Raw genomic sequence first — 20,322 nt, 5'->3', positions numbered from 1 at the left:
CAATGTAATCTCATGAAAACTAATTGCATTTTTACGACAATCACATTGCGGTTAGGGTCACCCCTCACGCTTTGGCATTGGAAGTGAGAATGGAAACATTACTGTGTATGAAACGAATTAATGTGTTTTAACACCTCTAAAAGGTGAAGCTATATGCACGTCAGTCACGATTGAGGATGGGCATTTGACTCAATTTACGATGCATTCAGAAATTCAATTTGACGCCCAAACTCGACTCCGAGTGCGCGAGTGTTCCAAGAGGAAGAGCATGCTACCTTTCTTTGAATTTATGAATGACAGTTATCTTGGGTTATAGCCACAGTAAATGAATGGTGAATGAGGTCGTCGAAGCCCAATTCAGCCCACAACCCTCGCATCTTGCTAGAAAAGCTTCCATGGCTGTCGTGCATAAAACTCTGCTGCTCTGTCTCCCCAATCAGAATTGTCAGAGTATGCTCCGTCACTCCCAAAGTGTGGTGCTCTTAATAACTCAACAGCATATTCTAACAATACTCTGAGTCTAAAAACAGTCCAGATTGTATCATAGCCTGCTTGGAATGCATTTTCAAATGCACCCTTAATTGATTCATTATGGGGAAGGTGAAGGTGAATTAACTGTATTTTTTTAAGTATTATTTTTAGTAGGATGGGAGAAAGTCTCAGAATGTTACGAGCTGATGTTTTTAAACCCCAATGTGGTATTGGGCGAAATAATGCTGCCTGGTCAAGTTCTTCATGGAAGTAGCACAATTTCCCATAGCTAACCAAGATAATGTCACTGGCCTTAGGTTATATTGCCATCCAAGTAGTGTACTCAATTTTGCCTTACTTACAAGATAAAAGTTAAGCACCAATAATTGCAACACAATCAGCAAAATTCTTCTAAAACATGAATTAATGAATCAATATTCATGCCGATTCCCAATTGAGATAGTTTCACTCCTCCGATCAGCCTTAAATCCACCCCTAACATACAAATCTGGTGTTCAGGCATTAACAGTGTTAGATAAATATTTTAAAGTCTCTAAAAATACTCTTGGAAAAATCTCTGCACAATGCAAGCATTTTTTTATCAAGCAGTACCTCATGAGATGAGGACAGCGTGTACTTGACAGCAACAGGGATTGTTTGGGCCTTTGAAGCATCACGGAGAGTGGCTGATATGACAGCAGAAGCTAGGTGACCTGAGAGAGTTCTGAAGACGGAGAGACCCTCAGTGAACAGTCAGTTTTCATTATATAGTAGAAATTCATAAAACAGGCACATAAAACATGCAGAGAAATTTTTGTTCACACTCCCGTTTATACTTTTTGGAACAGTGAGGCAAATTCCATTAGTTTTGCTGTATCCTGAATTAATTTAGCTTTCACATCAAAATATGAATAGGAGTCAAGAAATCAAACAGCCCTAATCTATACCACACGCTATCCCAACTGACTTTTTAATGGAATGTCGAAGGAAACTGGACTACTGGAAAAAATAAAAAACATGCAAGAACAGCGATGGGTCACCAGTCAATTGAAGCCACATATTGATTAACAAAACCATTTTACTCCAATGGACAATTTAGGGTATTCAATCAGCCTAAAATACATGTTTTTGCTATGTAGGAGAAAGTCAGCCTACCACCAAAAAGAAGAACATGCAAAGTTTACACAGAGCTGCAACTGGAAACTGCACCATTAACTCAGAGGCAGACATGCTAACAGGTATACTCCAACTACCAAAATATAATCAATATGTAACAGTGCCACATTTTCACTGAAAGACTAAAAAGGGTTGGTGTATTTATTTAAAAACTGTTGTGGGGTAAGTATGAATGTGATTTCAAATGGTTGTCTATACTCTATGTGCCCTGCAATTGGCTGGTGACCCAATAGATGTGTTGGATACAAAACATTATGAGTCAATTCATAACATTCTGTTGACAGGGGTTGAAGGTGATCAATGAGTTGACTCCATTACGAGACTCCAAATAGTCTACATTGTAATTCCGTAATTCCGGAAATGCCACACCTTTTCACTTTATCTTGTTGGCTCAGAAAAGGCTCTGCTGCACCCGATACAATCTCATTCAAACGGCTGTAATATGTGTGAATAAACACCACATCCTTATGTCCTAAAAATAGGAACGAAATAGCGCTCATAAAAATAATGTGTTACAAGTCAAAGAGCAGTAGGATTTTGGGTTACATTGTGTGCATTTGTTTTACCCAGCTTCTGAATTCTCCTTAACTCCGAGTCTGGGATAACCAGCTCATCCTGATCATTGCCGCTTACCATCTTAGAGCTGATGTCAAATGGTTTAAATGATTGACAGCAGCTTCCTTCAGTCAACTTATGGCTCTTGATGAATACATCTATTCACAAAGACACCAGAAACCGTAGAGCAACAGAAAAACACACAAAAGTGAGAACAATAAAAGTAAGAATGTGCAAATGCACAAGGAACAAAATTCAAGTTTGAATTATGCACGTGTCTTTAATTCAGTAGATCACTAAATAAAAAACTGAATCTTTATATATAAGTATATATATAAATAAATATAGACTATTGATTTACTGTTTTTTTTCAACCTATATTCCATTGAATACATGATAAGGACAAGATGTTTATTAAAACTGATAAATAGTTTTAAGCAGAAATTCTCTCATTTTGAATTTGATTTGATGCCTGCAGAATTTTAAGCACTAAGACAGAGGAAACAAAAAACTGCGAAAGTTGGGGAATGCTCAAAAACTCAGGTTGGCAACATTTCACAGGTCAACGGGTTAAGTGGAAACAGGTGAGTGTCACGACTGGATCTAAAAGGAGCATCGAGCAAGGATGGGGTGAGGGTCCTCACTTGTATACAACTGCATGAGCAGAGAGTTCAACAGTGTAAGCATAAACATTTTTCAACACAGGCAAAGAATTTAAGGATTTAATTGACTCCAGCCCCACATAAAATTAATAGATTCAGAGAATCCAGAGAAAACTCTGTATGTAAGTGGCAAGGCCGAAAACCAATATTGAATGCCTGCAACTTTCGATCGTTCAGGCAGCACTGTAATAAAAACATAGGCTCAGGAATCCTTCAGAAAACCATTGACAGTTAACTGAGTTGGTTGCTTCATCTACAATTGCAAGTTTAAGCTCGACCGTGCAAAGTGAAAGCCATATACTGTATCAAGAACACACAGAAACACCACTAACTTCTCTGGCCCAGAGTCATCTTAGTGACTGATGCAAAAATGGAAAAGTCAGCTGTGATCTAATGAGTCCACATTTCAAATGTTTTTTTTTTGTCCCCAAGGCAAAAAAGGAAAAGGAACATACAGATAGTTATCAGCGCCAGCCAAAAGACAGCATCTGTGATGTGATCTGTGTATGTGGGGGTGTTAGCGCTCATGGGATGGGAAACTATGAAGGCAACAATCCTGAAGGATACATATAGGTTTTGAGGCAACATATGCTCTTGCAATGTTCTTAAGAATGTTCTCGGAATGTCATTATGTCTCAAAAATATTCTCTGACAATTCACTGTTTGTTGTCAAACTAGAGCAGTATGGAAGTAAAATTGTACCAGAATTTGAATTAAAACTGCCAGTGAAAATTTGATGTTGTAAAATTCACAATGTTATTTCAAAGTGATTACATTTTCAGTAGCTGTATTTTAGTTTAACTTTTCAATGTTAACAAATTCGATATGTAAAAAATGCCACCTTTAAAATTCAAACGCAATATTTTCAGTCTCCTGAGATTCAACTGGCTACAATTCGCCGTCTGAAATTCAACTGGCTGGATTGGCTGGATGTTGGCTTCTGACCTGAAGTAACCCTGCCTTCTTAACATTGAATTTAGACGGTGAATTTCAGATCACTTTGAAATAATGTGAATTTAACAACATAAAATTTTCAGTGGCATTTTTAATTCAAATCCTGGAGGCACATATTTAGTTCCATAGAGCAGTTCCAACTACAACTTACAACTGTATTCCTTGTGTTTTTAACATACCAGTATGTGGCAAAAAAAGATGAGTCTGACTCCACACGTGTTACAACGGCATCGCTCCATAGTAAAAGAGTGTGAGGAACAAACTGACCTTCCAATTGAAAATGTGTCCCACATCATGAAGCACAAAATACGACAACGGAGACTCTGGACTGTTGAGCAATTTAAGTTGTACATCATGCAACAATGGGAAAGAATGTGACCTACAAACAAACTGCAACAATTAGTGTCCTCTGTTCCCAAACAGGAAAGAGATAAACATGCCCGTGTTGCATCTTTTCTGGAATGTGTTGCAGGCACCAAATTAGAAATGAGTGATGATATTTTGGAAGAAAAAATTGAATTAAACAATTAAATATTATTCAATTATTACGTCATTTAATTAGAATGTGTGTGTAGTACAGTATATTCAATTGAGTTTTGACTGAAAACACTGAAAACGATTTGGACATCATTGTATTTGAAGTTTTACACAATGTCCTACCTTTATTGGAATTGGGTTTGTATTTGCTTTTTGACGTATCAAATTTATCATATGTTCTGCAATGCATTAAGATGTTTCAGTACCTATATTCTTAGTAGAAAGTGAGAAGCTTTTTCCCTCAGCAGAGAGTATGTCTGCCAGAGTTTCCGTAAGACTGTCAATGCTATTGACAATAGTAAACGGTCCCATGCTGATCTGTTGAAGAAAATCAGAGCCAAAAAAACGATTCAATCCTGCATGTCATGAAATTTTGCTAATTAAGCTTGCTAACTGACTTGAAAATATAGTTTAATAATCATGCAAATCCATCTTTCCAAGATTTATACAACTACACTTTAAACCACTCTGCTGGGTTTGATCAGATCGCCCGATAATTAGCATTTAATGATCAGCTCTAATTGTTTTAATTCGTCAATTGATTAATTACGTCATTGGTCGGTTCTCCAAATGAAGATATTATGGACGAGACATTCGGTGTTTCTTTCTTGTATGTTTAAATCCGAAAGCTAGTTTAATTTTATTTTATTTTGCGTTTCACAGCTACATCATGTGTGTAGCTTTGGGCATTCCCACAGCTGTGGCGAGCTTTCTAGTCTCACTAAAAATAGTGTAGCGCTGCTCTTATCACTCACTAATCATCGCCTCCGTGGCAGTTTTGTCACCAAGTTATTGCGTCCAATAACACATAGCATGTTGCTATTTTAATTTTATTTGAAGATTATATTCATTTATTATTTTCAATGTTCTGGTTTTATACTGCATTTAACCTGTAAGTAAGCTATTTCATTTCTTTTGTATGAGAACTTTATTCATCATCAAAGTTAGTTAGGTTTGTCGGTTAGGAGGACACAAAGTATGCCAAAACTACATTACAGTAGTGAAACAAATACATAAACTCTTGTGGGCAGTTCATGATGTGATGATAGATTACAATAAGGCTAACTATTTGCAGCGTAATGCTGAGTGATATTTTTAATCATTTCTTTTTCTTTCTATGCCATCCCTTCAACATATCTTCACAGGAAAAGAGACAGTGGTTCTAAAAACGTTGGGACCGTTATCTTATGGAATTATTTTGTATTGTGCTATGTTGTAGTCGGTGCAGTGGAAATATTTTTAATCATTTTGTAATACAGTTGTTCTTTGAAGCCTTAATAATAATTTGTGCATTTGCAATCCTTGAATTTAATAGGGTTAGTACACTTTCATAGCCATCAATTGTACTAATAATTTAATATTAATATGTTGTGATCAGATCGGTGATTGGTTTGTATAAACTGACGACTCAGTGATCTGCCCAAAAAATATTGAACATGTAGTCTAACTGTAGAACAGTTAAAAAAAGAAAAGAAATAGGAACAGGAAGGGCTTAACCATCCCATCCCTAATGACTAATGGTTATATAAAAGCAGTTTTGCCCAAACTGTTGACTTTTTTTTTTCTTTGCAGAAGGCAACAGAACATAATTGAAGCCACATCTTTATCAAAAGGATATTTTGGTCATTGCTCACCCCGTCATCTGTTGAACCCATCCACTGTTGAGCCACATGAGGCTCCAGCATCACACTGGACATCTTTACATAATCTGTAGCAATAGACGCCATGGCCTCTGCTGCATTAGCGGTGGCTGGGTGACTACTAGCCGATGCAGACAAGGCCATCCTCATCTTTTGGGAAAGAAAGTGGACATCACTGGAGGTGAGAACATTTGGACCACCATCCTTCATTACATCCAGGACAGCCCGGGTAAGCTGATGCAGTGAGTTTAGCTCTCTGTCCGATGAAGAGTTGACACTCTGCTCCGCGTTTATGCCAAAGAGACAATGACAGATACATTTCAGTCAAATTATTTGAACTATTATACACACACGTCAAATATTTCTCCACAAGGTTTGCACTATGACATTTTTATCTTGTGAGAATGCTGTTGTCAAGTTACTTAACCCAAGATGAGAAAACTTTATTTTTACAATAACAATAAAAGACAATCACAAAGTGCAACAATGACTTGTTAGCACATGCGCCTCACAGATTAGAGGAACTGTGTTCCACTCCGGCCTCACCTATATGGACTTTGCATGTTATACCCATGCCTGCGTGGATTTTCTGCGGGTACTACAATTTCCTTCCATGTCCCGAAAATAAGCATGGGTATCAACTGAATACTCTAAATTGGCCCTAGGTGTGAATCAGTGCAAATGGTTGATTTTTATATGTGCCCTGCGATTGGGTGGCCACCAATTCAGGGTGTACCCCACCTCACCTGCAGGTAGCTGGGATAGGCTGCAGCATACTCGTGACTTTAGTGAGAATAAGCAGTGTAGAAAATGGATGGATGGATGATTCGGAAAGTTTGACTTACATGACTTGTTAAAGGGTACAGGGTCAACAGGCTGAATAATGGTGTCTTCGGGAAACGGAACTCATCCAACACTTCTACAACTAAGAAAGTATTGAATTAATACAATGTGCATGCTAAAATGACAATTATTATACTTGATGGAAAAGCATCTTAAGCAGTGGTTTTCAAAGCAAAACGCACAGATCCCCTGGGGGCCACAAGAGGACATCAGAAAAATAAATGAGAAAATGTAACTTGAATTACATGTCATAATCATAAAACAAACTGTCACAGGCACCTTTCTTAAACTGGCAGACAGCTCCTCTGAAAGATTCACAATTGTCGTGACTCAAACGCCCTGTTACAGGGTCAAGAATGTCACACTCTTCATCAGGCTGAGAGCTATGGACAAACTCTACGGAAAATCTCTCATTCTCCAAGGAATCCACGTCCAAAATGGAGTCCAAAAAGACAGAGATGTTCCCTAGTTCAAAAAAGGAGCAACAGCAAAATGAATTCAGTTTAGGAAAGTCTGAGCTGAGACAAGTTTTTAATAACATTATGTCAGTCAACGACAATATGCTGTTTGTATATTGAATTATTGTGATACTCTGGGTGAAATGCATTTTTCAAATTCCAGAAAACGTGTTGGAAACCAAAGAAGTGCCCGTTAATCGTGCTATGGAAAGTTACATATCTTTTTTTTTTCTTTTAACAAATCATGGTGACTATTGCCAAAGCCATGATGAAAAAAAATATCTCTCACCACATGATAAAAAATGTATTTCATGAAGAAGACTTTGATTGGTCAGTCAAAATCTGTTGCTCTCACTTGCAACTGTCTTAAATGTTGACATTTAATCAGAAGTTGAGACCAGGTTTTGTTGAACATATAGTATGTAACTAAACAATAGATCATTTATAATCTAACATGAGTTGAGACTGATTGAGTCAATAAATGTTGAAAAGGAAATGTATTGTGAAGGAGAAACTGAAGTTCTTCTATTCTCAGACCTTCTAGTCATCTTGGTAGACTTCTTAGAAGACTGGGAAAATTGGGACAGGGAAAACTGGGAAAATGTACAGCCAATTTATCCAGAAAAACATGTGTTACTGTTACTGTGTATCTAAGGTCCATCCATCTTGTACCGCTTTTCTGGATCAGGCTGCTGGGGCAGTAGCTTTAGCAAGGATAACCAGACGTCCCTTTGCCCAGCCACTTCATCAAAATCTTCCGGAGGGATCCCGAGGCATTTCTAGGCCAGCTGAGAGACATAGTCTCTCTAGCATGTCCTGGGTTGTCTCTGGGGTCTCTTTTAGGTGCGAATGCCCGGAAGACCTCACCAGCGAGGTCTTCGGGAGGCATCCGGATCAGATCTGACAGCCACCTCATCAGACTCCTTTATGAATGTTTTGGTCAGCAGAGCAACAGAACGGAGGCCAGCAGTTCTTTTGATGTTCTTCTGGGTTAATTTGTGACATCTTGGATGAGTTGTCGCATGACTCTTCTAGGGTGGCTGCTTCTGGGAAGGTTCACCATTGGTCCATGTTTTCTCCATTTGTGGTTCACTGTAGTCCTAAAGCTTCAGATTTGGCTTTCTACAGTGAAGAAAATAAGTATCTGAACACCCTGCTATATTGCAAGTTCTCCCACTTAGAAATCATGGAGGGGTCTGAAATTTTCATCGTAGGTGCATGTCCACTGTAAGAGAGATAATCTAAAAAACAAAAATCCAGAAATCACATTGTATGATTTTTTTAAGTGATTTATTTGTGTGATAGAGCTGTAAATAAGGATCTGAACACCTGAGAAAACCAATGTTAATATTTGGTACAGTAGCCTTTGTTTGCAATTACAGAGGTCAAACGTTTCCTGTAGTTGTTCACCAGGTTTGCACACACTGCTCCACACAGATCTTCTCTAGATCAGACAGGTTTCTGGGCTGTCGCTGAGAAACACGGAGTTTCAGCTCCCTCCAAAGATTTTCCATTGGGTTTAGGTCTGGAGACTGGCTAAGCCATGCCAGAACCTTGATATGCTTCTCACAGACCCACTCCTTGGTTTTCCTGGCTGTGTGCTTCGGGTCATTGATGTTGTTGTCATGTTGAAAGACCAAGCCATGACCCATCTTCATTGCTCTGACTGAGGGAAAGAGGTTGTTCCCCAAAATCTCACAATACATGGCCGCGGTCATCCTCTCCTTAATACACTGCAGTCGTCCTGTCCCATGTGCAGAAAAACACCCCCAAAGCATGATGCTACCACACCAATGTTTTACAGTAGGGATGGTGTTCTTGGGATGGAACTCATCTTTCATCTTCCTCCAAACACCGTTAGTGGAATTATGACGAAAAAGTTCCACTCTGGTGTCATCTGACCACAAAACTTTCTCCCATGACTCCTCTGTATCATCCAAATGGTCAGTGGCAAACTTAAGACGGGCCTTGAAATGTGTTGGTTTAAGCAGAGGAACCTTGCCATGCATGATTTCAAACCATGACGTCTTAGTGTATTACCAACAGTCACATTGGAAACAGTGGTCCAAGCTCTTTTCAGGTCATTGACCAAGTCCAGTCGTGTAGTCTTGGGCTGATTCCTCACCTTTCTAAGGATCAGTGAGACCCCACGAGGTGATATTTTGCATGGGGCTCCACTCCAATTGAGATTAACCGTCATGTCTAGCTTCTTCCATTTTTTAATGATTGCTCCAACGGTGGACCTTTTTTCACAAAGATGCTTGGCAATCTCTCTGTAGGCCTTTCCAGCTGTGTGGAGTTGTACAATTTTGTATCTGGTGTCTTTGGACAGCTCTTTGGTCTTGGCCATGTTACAAGTTTGAGTCTTACTGATTGTATAGGGTGGACAGGTGTCTTTATGCAGCTAATGACCTCACACATGTGCATCTGATTCAGGATAACACATGGAGTGGAGGTGGACTTTTAAAGGCGGACTAATAGGTCTTTGAGGGTCAGCATTCTAGCTGATAGACAGGTGTTCAAATACTTATTTGCAGCTGTATCACACAAATGAATCATTTAAAAAAAAATAATAAATTGTGATTTCGGGATTTTTCTTTTTAGATTATCTCTCCCACAGTGGACATGCACCTACAATAAAAATTTCAGACGCCTCCATGATTTTTCTAAGTGGGAGAAGTTGCAATATAGCAGGGTATTCAAATATTTATTTTCTTCATTGTATTTTTTCTTAGTAAATAAAATCATTATTTTAAAACAGCATTTTATGTTTACTCTCGTAATCTTTGTCTGATAGCTACATTTGCTTTATTATCTTAAATATTAAAGTTGTGGAATTATGTAAAAACATCAGAATTTAGGTAGGCAGTCCATACTTCTTCACTGTTTACTTCTCAATAATGTGATCCTCATCATTAGTTACACTTGCATTCCTGTAACTGTAATTAAAAATACGAATAACCTCAACGTTTGAAAAAATCCCAAAAGTAGTTTGTCCCTAACAGCGAGTCAGTCAAAGAGTATGAATGTGTTTTCAGCACGTTCATCCCAGTAGGAGGAGCGTTTTGGGGTCTCAATATTTACAGGGGACTGTGAGGTCATAATGGGACACAGTTTGTCTTTATAGGTGGATTACAATTGATGTGAGTCAAAACATTTACAAGAACTGTAAGGAGCTTAAATAGGGTAGAGCAGGGGAAACAGGATAAAGAGAGATTCTGTTAGACCACAAACCCATTAACCATGAACATATGTGCTTTTACTAATAGATTGAAGCTTGCCAAAGAAGAGAAGGACTCTCCTCTCTACTCTAATTTTTGTGTTGTTCATACTGGAAGTAGTTTAATAATAATTAATGTTCAGTTCTTCATGTTCTCCTATATGATCAGCAGCAGATGTACGAAATACTATTGTTGCATTATAATTATATGGCATAACTATCATCATAACTAACTGGCAACAAAACAAGGTTTAGGTCAGCAACTACAGTATGTACAAAGACTATTCTGATGTAATTTTAGTGACTTCATGCAATAAAATTAACAGACTAAATAGCCGATTGGGCATCAAACCTGATTAACTTTTAAAAATTTAACTGAAACTTGAAATTTCTTCCTCTTGGTTTTACACGAATGCTATGTGTGTCAATTTCCACTTATTTACGTGAATTTTCATTTTTTAAAAATATTTGTTTGTTTTGGGTACATTTGATCTTGTTTTTGAACAATGTCTAATGCTATTACTTTTGCCCTGTGTGAAGGGGGAGGATTTCTTTGATGTTTTTTTCTATTTTTAGTTTCCCCCCGATTTATCTCTTCTTGCTTGGATTTCCAAATGGGTGGATTCTACACATTAATGTATCTCAGATTTTTGGCACATGTGAGAATGAGGCCATGCGTAGTCCAAAAAGGCCGTTCGAAACAGTCTCTATGCAATTGTTTTGCTGCACAGCAACCATACCAGCCCTAAAACCAATGAAGCTAAATTACCGTGCCAAAACATGCGCATTCAGTGGATTTATGTCAGTTGTTGATGAGAGCCTTTGTAATTAAATGCAGTAGCCCTTCAACTTCTTTTTTTTCACCATTCTGATGATGATGACAGCTGCCCAATTTACCTTTACAGGGGCTGCCCTTCCACAGCTTTGTAATGGATGACTCCATTTCCATGAATGCCCAATTCCACTTGAAAATCAGCCCAGATGTATTGGGTGAACACTCCTTTTCCATAGTGTGGATTTCACTTCTATTCAGTACCCGATCCCATATGTGAAGCTCAGTGATGTTGCCTAAGAATGACTCATCCTTCTTAAATGAACCCCCAAAGGTGTCTTGCTCCTGACCGATAATAAAAAAGCCATCTGGTCCAATGCTGTCAGATGGCTTCAAGTCATTCCCACTGTAGATTATACAGCCATCAACTAATAGTGTCCAGCGTCCACCATTCTGATTCCAAGAAACTTAATTCTAGTGCCAGGAGTTGTCGGGGAAGAAGACTTCTTGGTAAGGACAATGAATACCATGTACAAGTAGAGGCAGCTGCACAGGCTTTCCTTGGATCAGGTTTTCACAGAGCTGGAACTCATTAATATATGACTGGGTGGAATAAGAAAAGATGGTGGAAATTCCAAAGCAGTTACTGTCAACGAGTAAAAAGATAGAAAGAGTCACTCCCCCCGCGGAAGGAAACTTGTTAAGAGAATAAGCATTCTTCCGGTTGGAGCATCCGCTGAGCTCCAAAATCAAAGTCTAACATGAACCCTTTTTCCTCCGCTCCACACAGACACAAAACAGAGACCTTGCTATAAATCAAAACAGCCCTGAATAACACTATCACGTTAAGAACAAATAAGTGTAGCTTGAAAGAACTCAGTACAACCTTTACATTTTCTCAGTTGCTTTGGTACATTGTTTGACTCATACTCAACATTTTTAAAACAATAATTCAATTTGTCAAAACAATTCATAGAAATAACAAGACACCACCTTCCAAAGCCTGGGAGAGGTAGTCTCATGGAAATGTTTTAAAATGTTTCACATATTAAGAGATGTTCAATCAATATGCATATCAAGACTTTGATGAACTCATGCCAAAATGTTGTCTGAGTGTGACAACTGAAGAGAGACAATACATTGTAATCTACATGACGTAAGCGACTGATATTGTCAGAAACAAAGAATTGTTACATGAACATGCCAAAGACTTTGTAAGCTGTTCAAATAAATTTTAAAAAATGGTTTTTTGTGTAAGTGACACAATGATGTAAAGACTGAACAAAAAACTTTCAATTCTGAGCTGTGTAATGTATTGCAATCTCCTCTGGGACAATTTCAAAACTATTTCCCCAATGATAACGAAAAAAGTAATAATCTACTCCAATTACTGGCATTCAAGCACAAAATAAGTTATTAAAAATAATAAAACAGCCACAAGAAAAATGAGAATATGGTTTCCAGGGGAAATGCACTCCACATAACCTGCTTTGTAACATTCTTATTTTTCCACATGTATTTCTTATAACTTCTTACAACTCTTATAACTAAAATTTCTAAACATTCAATCTTGGAATAGGTGTTCCAAAAGGCCAAAGAAAAAGCAAATCGTGTAATGTATCGCACTGTCAAGTCTTATGTCTGGAGTTATATCATCCATGAAGAAATCTCAGGAATAAATACAGAACCTACTTTGAAGATGAGTTGTGAATTTCTTAGCGATCCACACCCCTTCAGAGATGTTTAAGGACCTTAAATAGTTCTTTATGTCTTGCTTCTCAACTGGACTGGACACATTGGCTAAGGTCCCAAAGCGCTGGTAACACAGTTCGTCTGCACTGTCCCATTGCAGCTCATCAGGTATGTATAGATAAGATATCTCCTCATATATAAGGGCACTGGCTTTCAGTGTAAGACCTGTTAAATTAGAAATTTGCAATTAGCAGGGATTTTTAGAAAAATAGATATAAATGTCAAATTTTATTTGATGGTAATACCCAATACATAAAACCACATAATACTGTATGCTTCACTAAATATTTTTTTCTTTTTTTTTTTTTCATTTGCAGTACATGTAATCAAACTCATGCGTAAAGTGCATTGAAACAACTTCTGTGATTTGGTGCTGTACAAATTACACAATGTATCTCTGATTTTTGGCACATTGAATTAAAATCAAATTGAACTAAGCTCATAATGTCAGGAAGTGAACTGGATAGGTTAAATCACATTCTTTCCACTGAAAGAGAACACAAACACAAACTAAAGACAGTTCAAATTAAAGCATAGAAAATGTGAATAAAATTAAACAGTATTGAACGCAATTGGTTTTGTAAATATTAAGTGAAAGTGAGAATTAGTGTTTTTATTGGGTGGGTAGGAATGTGCACTTGATTCCCAAGCAATTCTTAGCTTGATATAATTAAGGTAAAATACATTTAATTTGTATTTGAAATTATTACAATTTTATTAGATTTCACAGTCAATATTTGTCACATTTTGCAATTTCACTTTTGACTTTCATTAAACATAAATGTGACCATGAGCATCGGATCAAATTTTCAGAACTGATATTATGTGATCTACGTCACAGTTACTAGTGGAAGGCTAGCCTTAGCATCGTGATGATGGCTAACGTTAAGGTTGAATGTACAAAATCATTTAAAATAAAAAGTCACTTACCTGATATTAAGATATGAAAACACACCTGAGGGAAATGGCAGTTAGTTAACCACTGAATTTGTTAAAAATATGTTTCAATGTGCCTTCTTTCACACTCTAAATTCATTGGAAAGGAACGCTCTCACACAAAATAGGTTACAGTATAGTTTTATAGTGTGCTTAGCTGCAACCAAGGAGACTCCATCTTTTATGTAAACAATCAGTTCAAACTAAATATTAACATACAGTAATTGCCATATAGGTCCAGTAAAAAAACATACTTACAAGCAGACTTGGTTTAGGAAACATTAACCAGTGCATCCTGAAAATCAAACATTCAATCAGCATATAGTATTAATAGTTTTGGGTTTTGGTTTGTTTTTTTTTTGGGGGGGGGTGTTTTTTTTCTTTGATTTACAACCTGTACAGTTTTCCCTTATGAAGTACAGAGCAAGAGAAGAAGAAAAAAAACGCTGCGTCTTACCTTAATGATTGTCCTGGAAACTTTTAGCACGTCTCATCGTGAGCGTCAACCAAACACAGGAGACTACTTGTGTTTCAAAATCACCGCGACATCGGAGTAAACCGAAAGGCTTTTAGCAAAGTGAGACAGCAAGGGAATCTGTGAAGAACAGTGGGTGTAACGTGCAGAGGACAGCGCCCGAAGTTGGGTTCAACAAGCCTCTGAGGTCCTCGAACGTCTCAAGTCTGGCTTGAGGTTTGCTCGATTACGTCATACACGGAGCATTCATCATTTGTGTGGCTTCCTTCTTATTCCCTCAGGCACGTGATGTGGGAAATCACTTGCTCAAAAGCGCTAATACACTCTTGTAATCGTTTGGGACTAAACTACTACCAAAATTATGCAAAAAATAATTTGATCTCAATTCTTAAATGTAAACAACATAAATAAAACAAGTATATACCAAACTAAATGTTTTAATATAGCAACAAAAATCTTGGAATTATGGAACATTTTATTGGGTTTTATTATTTGTCACAACAGTCACAATGTAAATTTACTCCTGATACAATAGTCACATATCAGTAGTTCTTTAAGCATATCTGTTATAAACATCGATGAATGCAAATTATACTAAAAAGCACATTTGAAACACATGAAAACATTTGAGTGCAAAAAAAAAAAAAACCCTCGACTTGGATGTAGAAGCCAAAAGCAGTGACAACCGCTTCTGTTGTCAGGTTTAGTATGGTGAAACAAGAAAAAAAAAATGCTTATTCATATTATTGTATACATCTTAATTTCCTCTCCCACATGATTGCTACTATACCCACCGTGGGCTACAATTGGACTTAATACTTGAAGGTAGGGAAGATAAAAACGTATTAATGTCACGATTTTTATCAGTACAGTGAAACGCGCCACTTTCTACTTTGCTTTCTTCTGAGGTCCCGGTGTTGCTGCTCTCGACAGCTTTCAGCTGATCCCAGGGCAAAGTCAGAGACTGCAGAGCGTAGTGCAGCTCATCTTGTGCAGACATCAGAGTCTGCCTAGAAGGGGGATTCAGAGAAAGCCCAACTGTTCCCTTGGTGAGACCACTGATAATCTCATCGACAGTCTTGGCAGAAGAAGAGATGAGCTCTCTAAAGCTGGTGAATTTCGAGTGTCCATCTTTCCCTGGGGAATGGATGCAAGCAGTTAAGACTGGAAAGTCTCCAACAATTATCAACATTGTATAAACATTTGAGTCATATCATAAAATTTAAGTGCATTTCATGTGCACACATGGCCATTTGCAAGGATCATAAATCTCACCTTTCAGGCTGTCAGACAAAGAGCAGTGCAACTGCCTGATGGCTTGGTTCAATTTAAACAATGTGGCTGCTGTAAGCCTCAAAGTCTGCAGTTTGGAAGCCGAGGCCCCTTCCTCTCGTTCCTCTCCATTCTCTGGGTTATTTTCACACTCCTGCTTAACACCATAGACATAACCCCCACCCCAAAAATAAATCAAACAACATTTTTATAGAACGACTGAAGTGTAAACATCCACCTAAAATTCTAGAATTTTCGCGATGAACGCTGAATTAAAATTCCTGGAAAATGGATCAGGTTGATGTAAGCCAATTTGACATTTACCACTTGCCCCACATACATGAACAGAAGTTTTCGATGTACTGTATTTTCGAGTGACAGACGATTTTTTTTTCTGTTCAAGAGAAAGGTTTTTTTTTCCCCCTTGATCGTCATTACATCAGCGGCAACTGGATTCTGACTAAAGCTGAATGAGAATAAAACAATACTGCTACAGTCAATTAGGGATGGCCCACAAAAACGCAACACCTGAAGAACTACAAACACCCATCAGTCACGTTCCAATGCTTTTGCCCACTTGAAGTTGGTGAGATCAGACAAAAGGCGCTCTGTCCAAAGTTGTTTAACACATCTAAATGTACTGTGTAAATACCATGAAATAAAAGATCGAATTTTGAAATTCAGTCTCGAATTCCTCTCGTTTTATTTGAAACCTGAATGCCAAAAACAAACGAATTGACTTTGCCGTTCCAATATTTTTGGAGGGGACTTTAAGAGGGCGTCGATTAGGCCGGAAACTACATGCTTCTCTAATTAAGCTTGAATGAATAAATAACACACCGGTTTCGATACATTAGCAAAGTTGAAATGAGTTCAAACTCACCATAATACGGCAGTAGTGTGTAATGTAGTTCTGCATTGAGTGGGCTAAATCAAGAGTCTTGCACTTGAGGCACTGCAGCATCTATAAATAGATAATGATTAGACGTCTACTGGATTGCTCTGGTTAGTATATTACAGTGGTACCTCTACTTCCGAAAGTTTCTAGTCACAAAAAATTCAGAATAATATTGTCGTCTCCGAAAGGGACAAGCCAAAAGAAACTTACTTTTATTGTCGTCTCGAGTTACGGGATGAAATTCACAATACGAAAGGGAAAATAATATGTGAATGTGAACATCCTGTATCTTGGTTTGTGTATCACAATAGAACTGCTCTCCCATTGACTATCGGCGTAGCATCTTCTTGGCATCCCATTGGCTAGGAGGGATGACAATCTTACCCATGTTTTTCGTTTCGGAATTAAGTTGTGTGTGCATACATTCATACATGTTTTCTTTCAGCTGTCAAACAAACTCTCCTCCTTCTCCGTCCCCTAAGATGCCTTTTGCTTCTCATTCTTCTTTCACTTTGCATAATCATGCAACGCCAAAGGTAAATGAACATAATTTGTATTATTCTTTACATTATGTACTTTGAATGCTTTTTTTTGGGGCGGGGGGTGGAATGGATTAGGCTATTTACATGTAAAAAGTGCTGCTGCTTACAAAAAAATTCACATTACAAAACAACTTCTGGAAGGAATTAATTTCGTAAGGAGAGGTACCAATGTGTATTAAAAACAGCTAATTAAATAACTAATGTAATAGTTCTTAAACTAATCAAAATCTAATTCTGTAACATATAAGAGGCACCAGAATAACCAATCCTAAAATATATTTGATCTTACTGGGTTCCTAGAATGAGCCAGCTGGGCCTCTCTCAATATTTCTTTGGTGGTGATGAAGCAGTCTTCGAGGATGGAGTGGACAGCTTTATCAGTCCCTTTCAGTAGAAACGCTACAAATGATGCCTGAAAAAAAAAAAAATCCATCATTATTAGGATTGTATATATGTAGAGTATATTCACGTCAGAGTAAACTGTGTAGAAAAAGTCTGAAAAGCACTGACCTACGACAAGCCAAGGCACAAACATAATCGAAATTTAGATCAACACCAGAGTGGCGCCTCATGCAGGCCTTCATTTTATCAAGAGTCAACCGATAGCCACTCATAAATAGAGTAAAAATTGTTACAGATTTCAAATTTGCAACTCTAAAAACACTGTATGGTAGACTTTTCTAATTAGATGTGTGGATATTTATTTTTTAATCAAATCTACTAGGCTATCGAAAGAAACACTGAAATAAGGGTTTGTTTTTTTTCCCCGGGGGATCTTAATTCACCTGAATTCTGACCACTTGGCAAATCTTTTTTTTATAATGCTATTAATAAACACAGATTTTTACTGCTTCTGCAAGGAAAAAAAAAATATCTCAAAATATACTGTATATCATATTTTCTGTACCCGATTACGAAGCACAGTCTTAATTACGGTCTATTTCTGTACTTAAGAGATTTCATGACTGAACAAGTCTGGAGGTAATCAGGCTTGGTGTGGTCAGTGAAAATGAACCAAAAAAATCTGATTTGCCACAGTTAATACATGATTCAAGTAAGGGCATTACTTTTTCCACGCAGAGGCATGTAGCTTTGTATATACAGTGAAGAAAAGTACTTAACACCTATATAAGGGTATTACAAGGTGTGTGCTAAAACATATGGTGTACAAAAAACAAGGCAAGTGACTTTATTTTACAATTTAACAATACACATTTTTTTAATTAATCTTTTCTTTGTAATCTGCTGGAAGTTGCTGCACCGCAGTAGCCCTTGCACAGATCGTGAGACATCTTTTCATTAGATGAATACCAAGACAGACCTCCTTGTAAAGTGTTCGATTTTCATATCTTGTGCTATCGCTATTGCATTCAATCGATGGTGACTGTAGAGACTTTCTACTGGCTGATCTTTGTTCAATAATTCATTGCTCAAGTAAGTCTTTTAACTGTGGCCACCTCGCTTTAATCCTGAAGATACTCCGCTTCGTCTAGCAGAGATCATTGTCTTGATTCCTGCACTTCCGAACCATAGATTTATTGATGTTTAATTCTTTGGTCGCTACTCTATTACCATTTACAATCATGTAACCGATAGCCTGAAGAACTGTGACTTGTAAGCATGTGCCTTCGATTATGCCATTTTCAGGGGTCTTAAGACAAAAAAATGTTTTGCAGCATACCTGTAGTATACCTACCAAAGGCGTGGTGGAGGTAAGCGTATGTACTGTACATTTTATGTAATGTTGTCTGATTGGTTTATCACAGCCAGTGAGTGCCGACAGTCAATCAACCACAGCGCTTACCAAAGAGGGACATTTTTACAGATTTTGGAATTCAATGGACACATAAAGCGCATCCATTTAAAAGGCACACAATCAATTTTTTATTAAATTAAAGGCTTTTAAGTGTAACTTATAGTGCGGAAAATACAGGAAGTCAAGGGGCGAAAGAAAGCTGCACGGTTGCGTAATATATTTATAAGCCTATAGTATCCATCTATCCATCCATTTTCTTAGCCGTGTATCCTAACAAGGGTCGCGGGAGTGCTGGTGCCTATTGCAGATGTCAACGGCAGGTGGCAGGGTACACCCTAAACTGGTTGCCAGCCAATAGTAGGGCACATGGAGCCAGGCAACAGTCGCACTCACAATCACACCGTGGGGTAATTTAGATTGTGCTATTAATGGATGTTTTTGGGAGGTGGGAGGGGACTGGAGTGTCCCGTGAAAACCCACGATGACACGGGGAGAACATGCAAGCTCCACAAAGGCACGGCCGTGATCGAACCCTGGTGCTCAGAACTGTGAGGCCAGTACTTCACAGCTGCTCCACCGTGCCGCCCCGATAGTATACACAATGCAATTTGAACTTGATTATATAACCTTGCATTATAATTCAATAACCTCACATATTCCAACGCCTTATTAGCTCTGAGCTTTATCCATGTAATATTCTATTCCTAGGTATTGTTGTATACGGGCTTAATTACAGTACATCCCACAGCCAGAGAGAGACTGATGCTACTGTGGTATATTAATGGTGCATTTACCTTGCCTGTGGCCTGGATTCCCAGCTCCATAACATTGAGTGGCATGCCTGACATCACCGCTAGGTGGCAAAGTACAAGCAATGCCGCACCCAGGCATTGACCACTTTTCTTTCGTGCTTCGGCAACCATTGATGTGATCTCAGATTCGCAACCCTAAACAGGGATATATTCATTTTTAGTGAACAGCAAGTATGCCTAAAATAACTGGCGGAATTTGCATTGATTTAGTAGTGAATCAATGCAAACAAGCTAACAAAATGGGTGGAATATTCTGTGGGGCTCTCTAAATAAATTAAAATGGATGAAAAACTTGTATGAAATTTGAGTTGAGGTACTCGGGCTTATAAGGAATTTAGTTCCATTTTCCATATATTCATGTTCTGTTTGAGGCTCAAGGTTGACAATTCCCTCTGCTTAGTCATTTCCATAGACACAGCTCAAACAGCTCAGAGCCAAGACCCGTCAATCAATGCTTTGAATTTTTATTAACCACCCTACACCAAAATCTAATTTGCCAGCTAAGCTTTGTCATACTCAATTAACTTATGCATTGTATAATTGCTATGAAAAGTATAAGACTGAAGAGTGAAGTAAATTGTTTATGCCCAC

At 38.0% G+C, this 20,322-nt stretch overlaps 2 protein-coding genes across 10 annotated transcripts in view; both read right to left on the bottom strand.

The window, feature by feature from the left end:
- The window catches only part of LOC133503388 (adhesion G protein-coupled receptor E3), a 98,129-nt gene extending 83,452 nt beyond the window's left edge, over window positions 1–14,677 (bottom strand). For 7 of the 8 annotated variants that reach the window (XM_061824972.1, XM_061824976.1, XM_061824979.1 and 4 more), the window contains exons 1-11: window positions 14,434–14,677; window positions 14,235–14,271; window positions 13,971–13,995; window positions 12,981–13,205; window positions 7,118–7,303; window positions 6,841–6,920; window positions 5,990–6,274; window positions 4,562–4,673; window positions 2,214–2,360; window positions 2,017–2,119; window positions 1,084–1,195 (exon numbers count right to left, since the gene is read on the bottom strand). In XM_061824972.1, the coding sequence (XP_061680956.1) occupies window positions 1,084–1,195; window positions 2,017–2,119; window positions 2,214–2,360; window positions 4,562–4,673; window positions 5,990–6,274; window positions 6,841–6,920; window positions 7,118–7,303; window positions 12,981–13,205; window positions 13,971–13,995; window positions 14,235–14,270 (1,311 nt within the window). In that variant the 5' untranslated portion in view covers window position 14,271; window positions 14,434–14,677. The remainder of the gene's footprint in view (window positions 1–1,083; window positions 1,196–2,016; window positions 2,120–2,213; window positions 2,361–4,561; window positions 4,674–5,989; window positions 6,275–6,840; window positions 6,921–7,117; window positions 7,304–12,980; window positions 13,206–13,970; window positions 13,996–14,234; window positions 14,272–14,433) is intronic. The other variant, XM_061824975.1, reaches the window with a different exon arrangement.
- A 231-nt stretch (window positions 14,678–14,908) lies between these two features.
- kif14 (kinesin family member 14) overlaps window positions 14,909–20,322 on the bottom strand; it is a 21,735-nt gene continuing 16,321 nt past the window's right edge. Inside the window, exons 25-29 of one of the 2 annotated variants that reach the window (XM_061825809.1) lie at window positions 19,714–19,866; window positions 17,453–17,575; window positions 16,607–16,687; window positions 15,727–15,880; window positions 14,909–15,588 (exon numbers count right to left, since the gene is read on the bottom strand). In XM_061825809.1, the coding sequence (XP_061681793.1) occupies window positions 15,236–15,588; window positions 15,727–15,880; window positions 16,607–16,687; window positions 17,453–17,575; window positions 19,714–19,866 (864 nt within the window). In that variant the 3' untranslated portion in view covers window positions 14,909–15,235. The remainder of the gene's footprint in view (window positions 15,589–15,726; window positions 15,881–16,606; window positions 16,688–17,452; window positions 17,576–19,713; window positions 19,867–20,322) is intronic. The other variant, XM_061825811.1, reaches the window with a different exon arrangement.

Source organism: Syngnathoides biaculeatus, chromosome 7 (assembly GCF_019802595.1).
Source record: "Syngnathoides biaculeatus isolate LvHL_M chromosome 7, ASM1980259v1, whole genome shotgun sequence".
NCBI lineage: Eukaryota > Metazoa > Chordata > Actinopteri > Syngnathiformes > Syngnathidae > Syngnathoides > Syngnathoides biaculeatus.
This window is presented reverse-complemented; position numbering and strand designations above follow the sequence as displayed.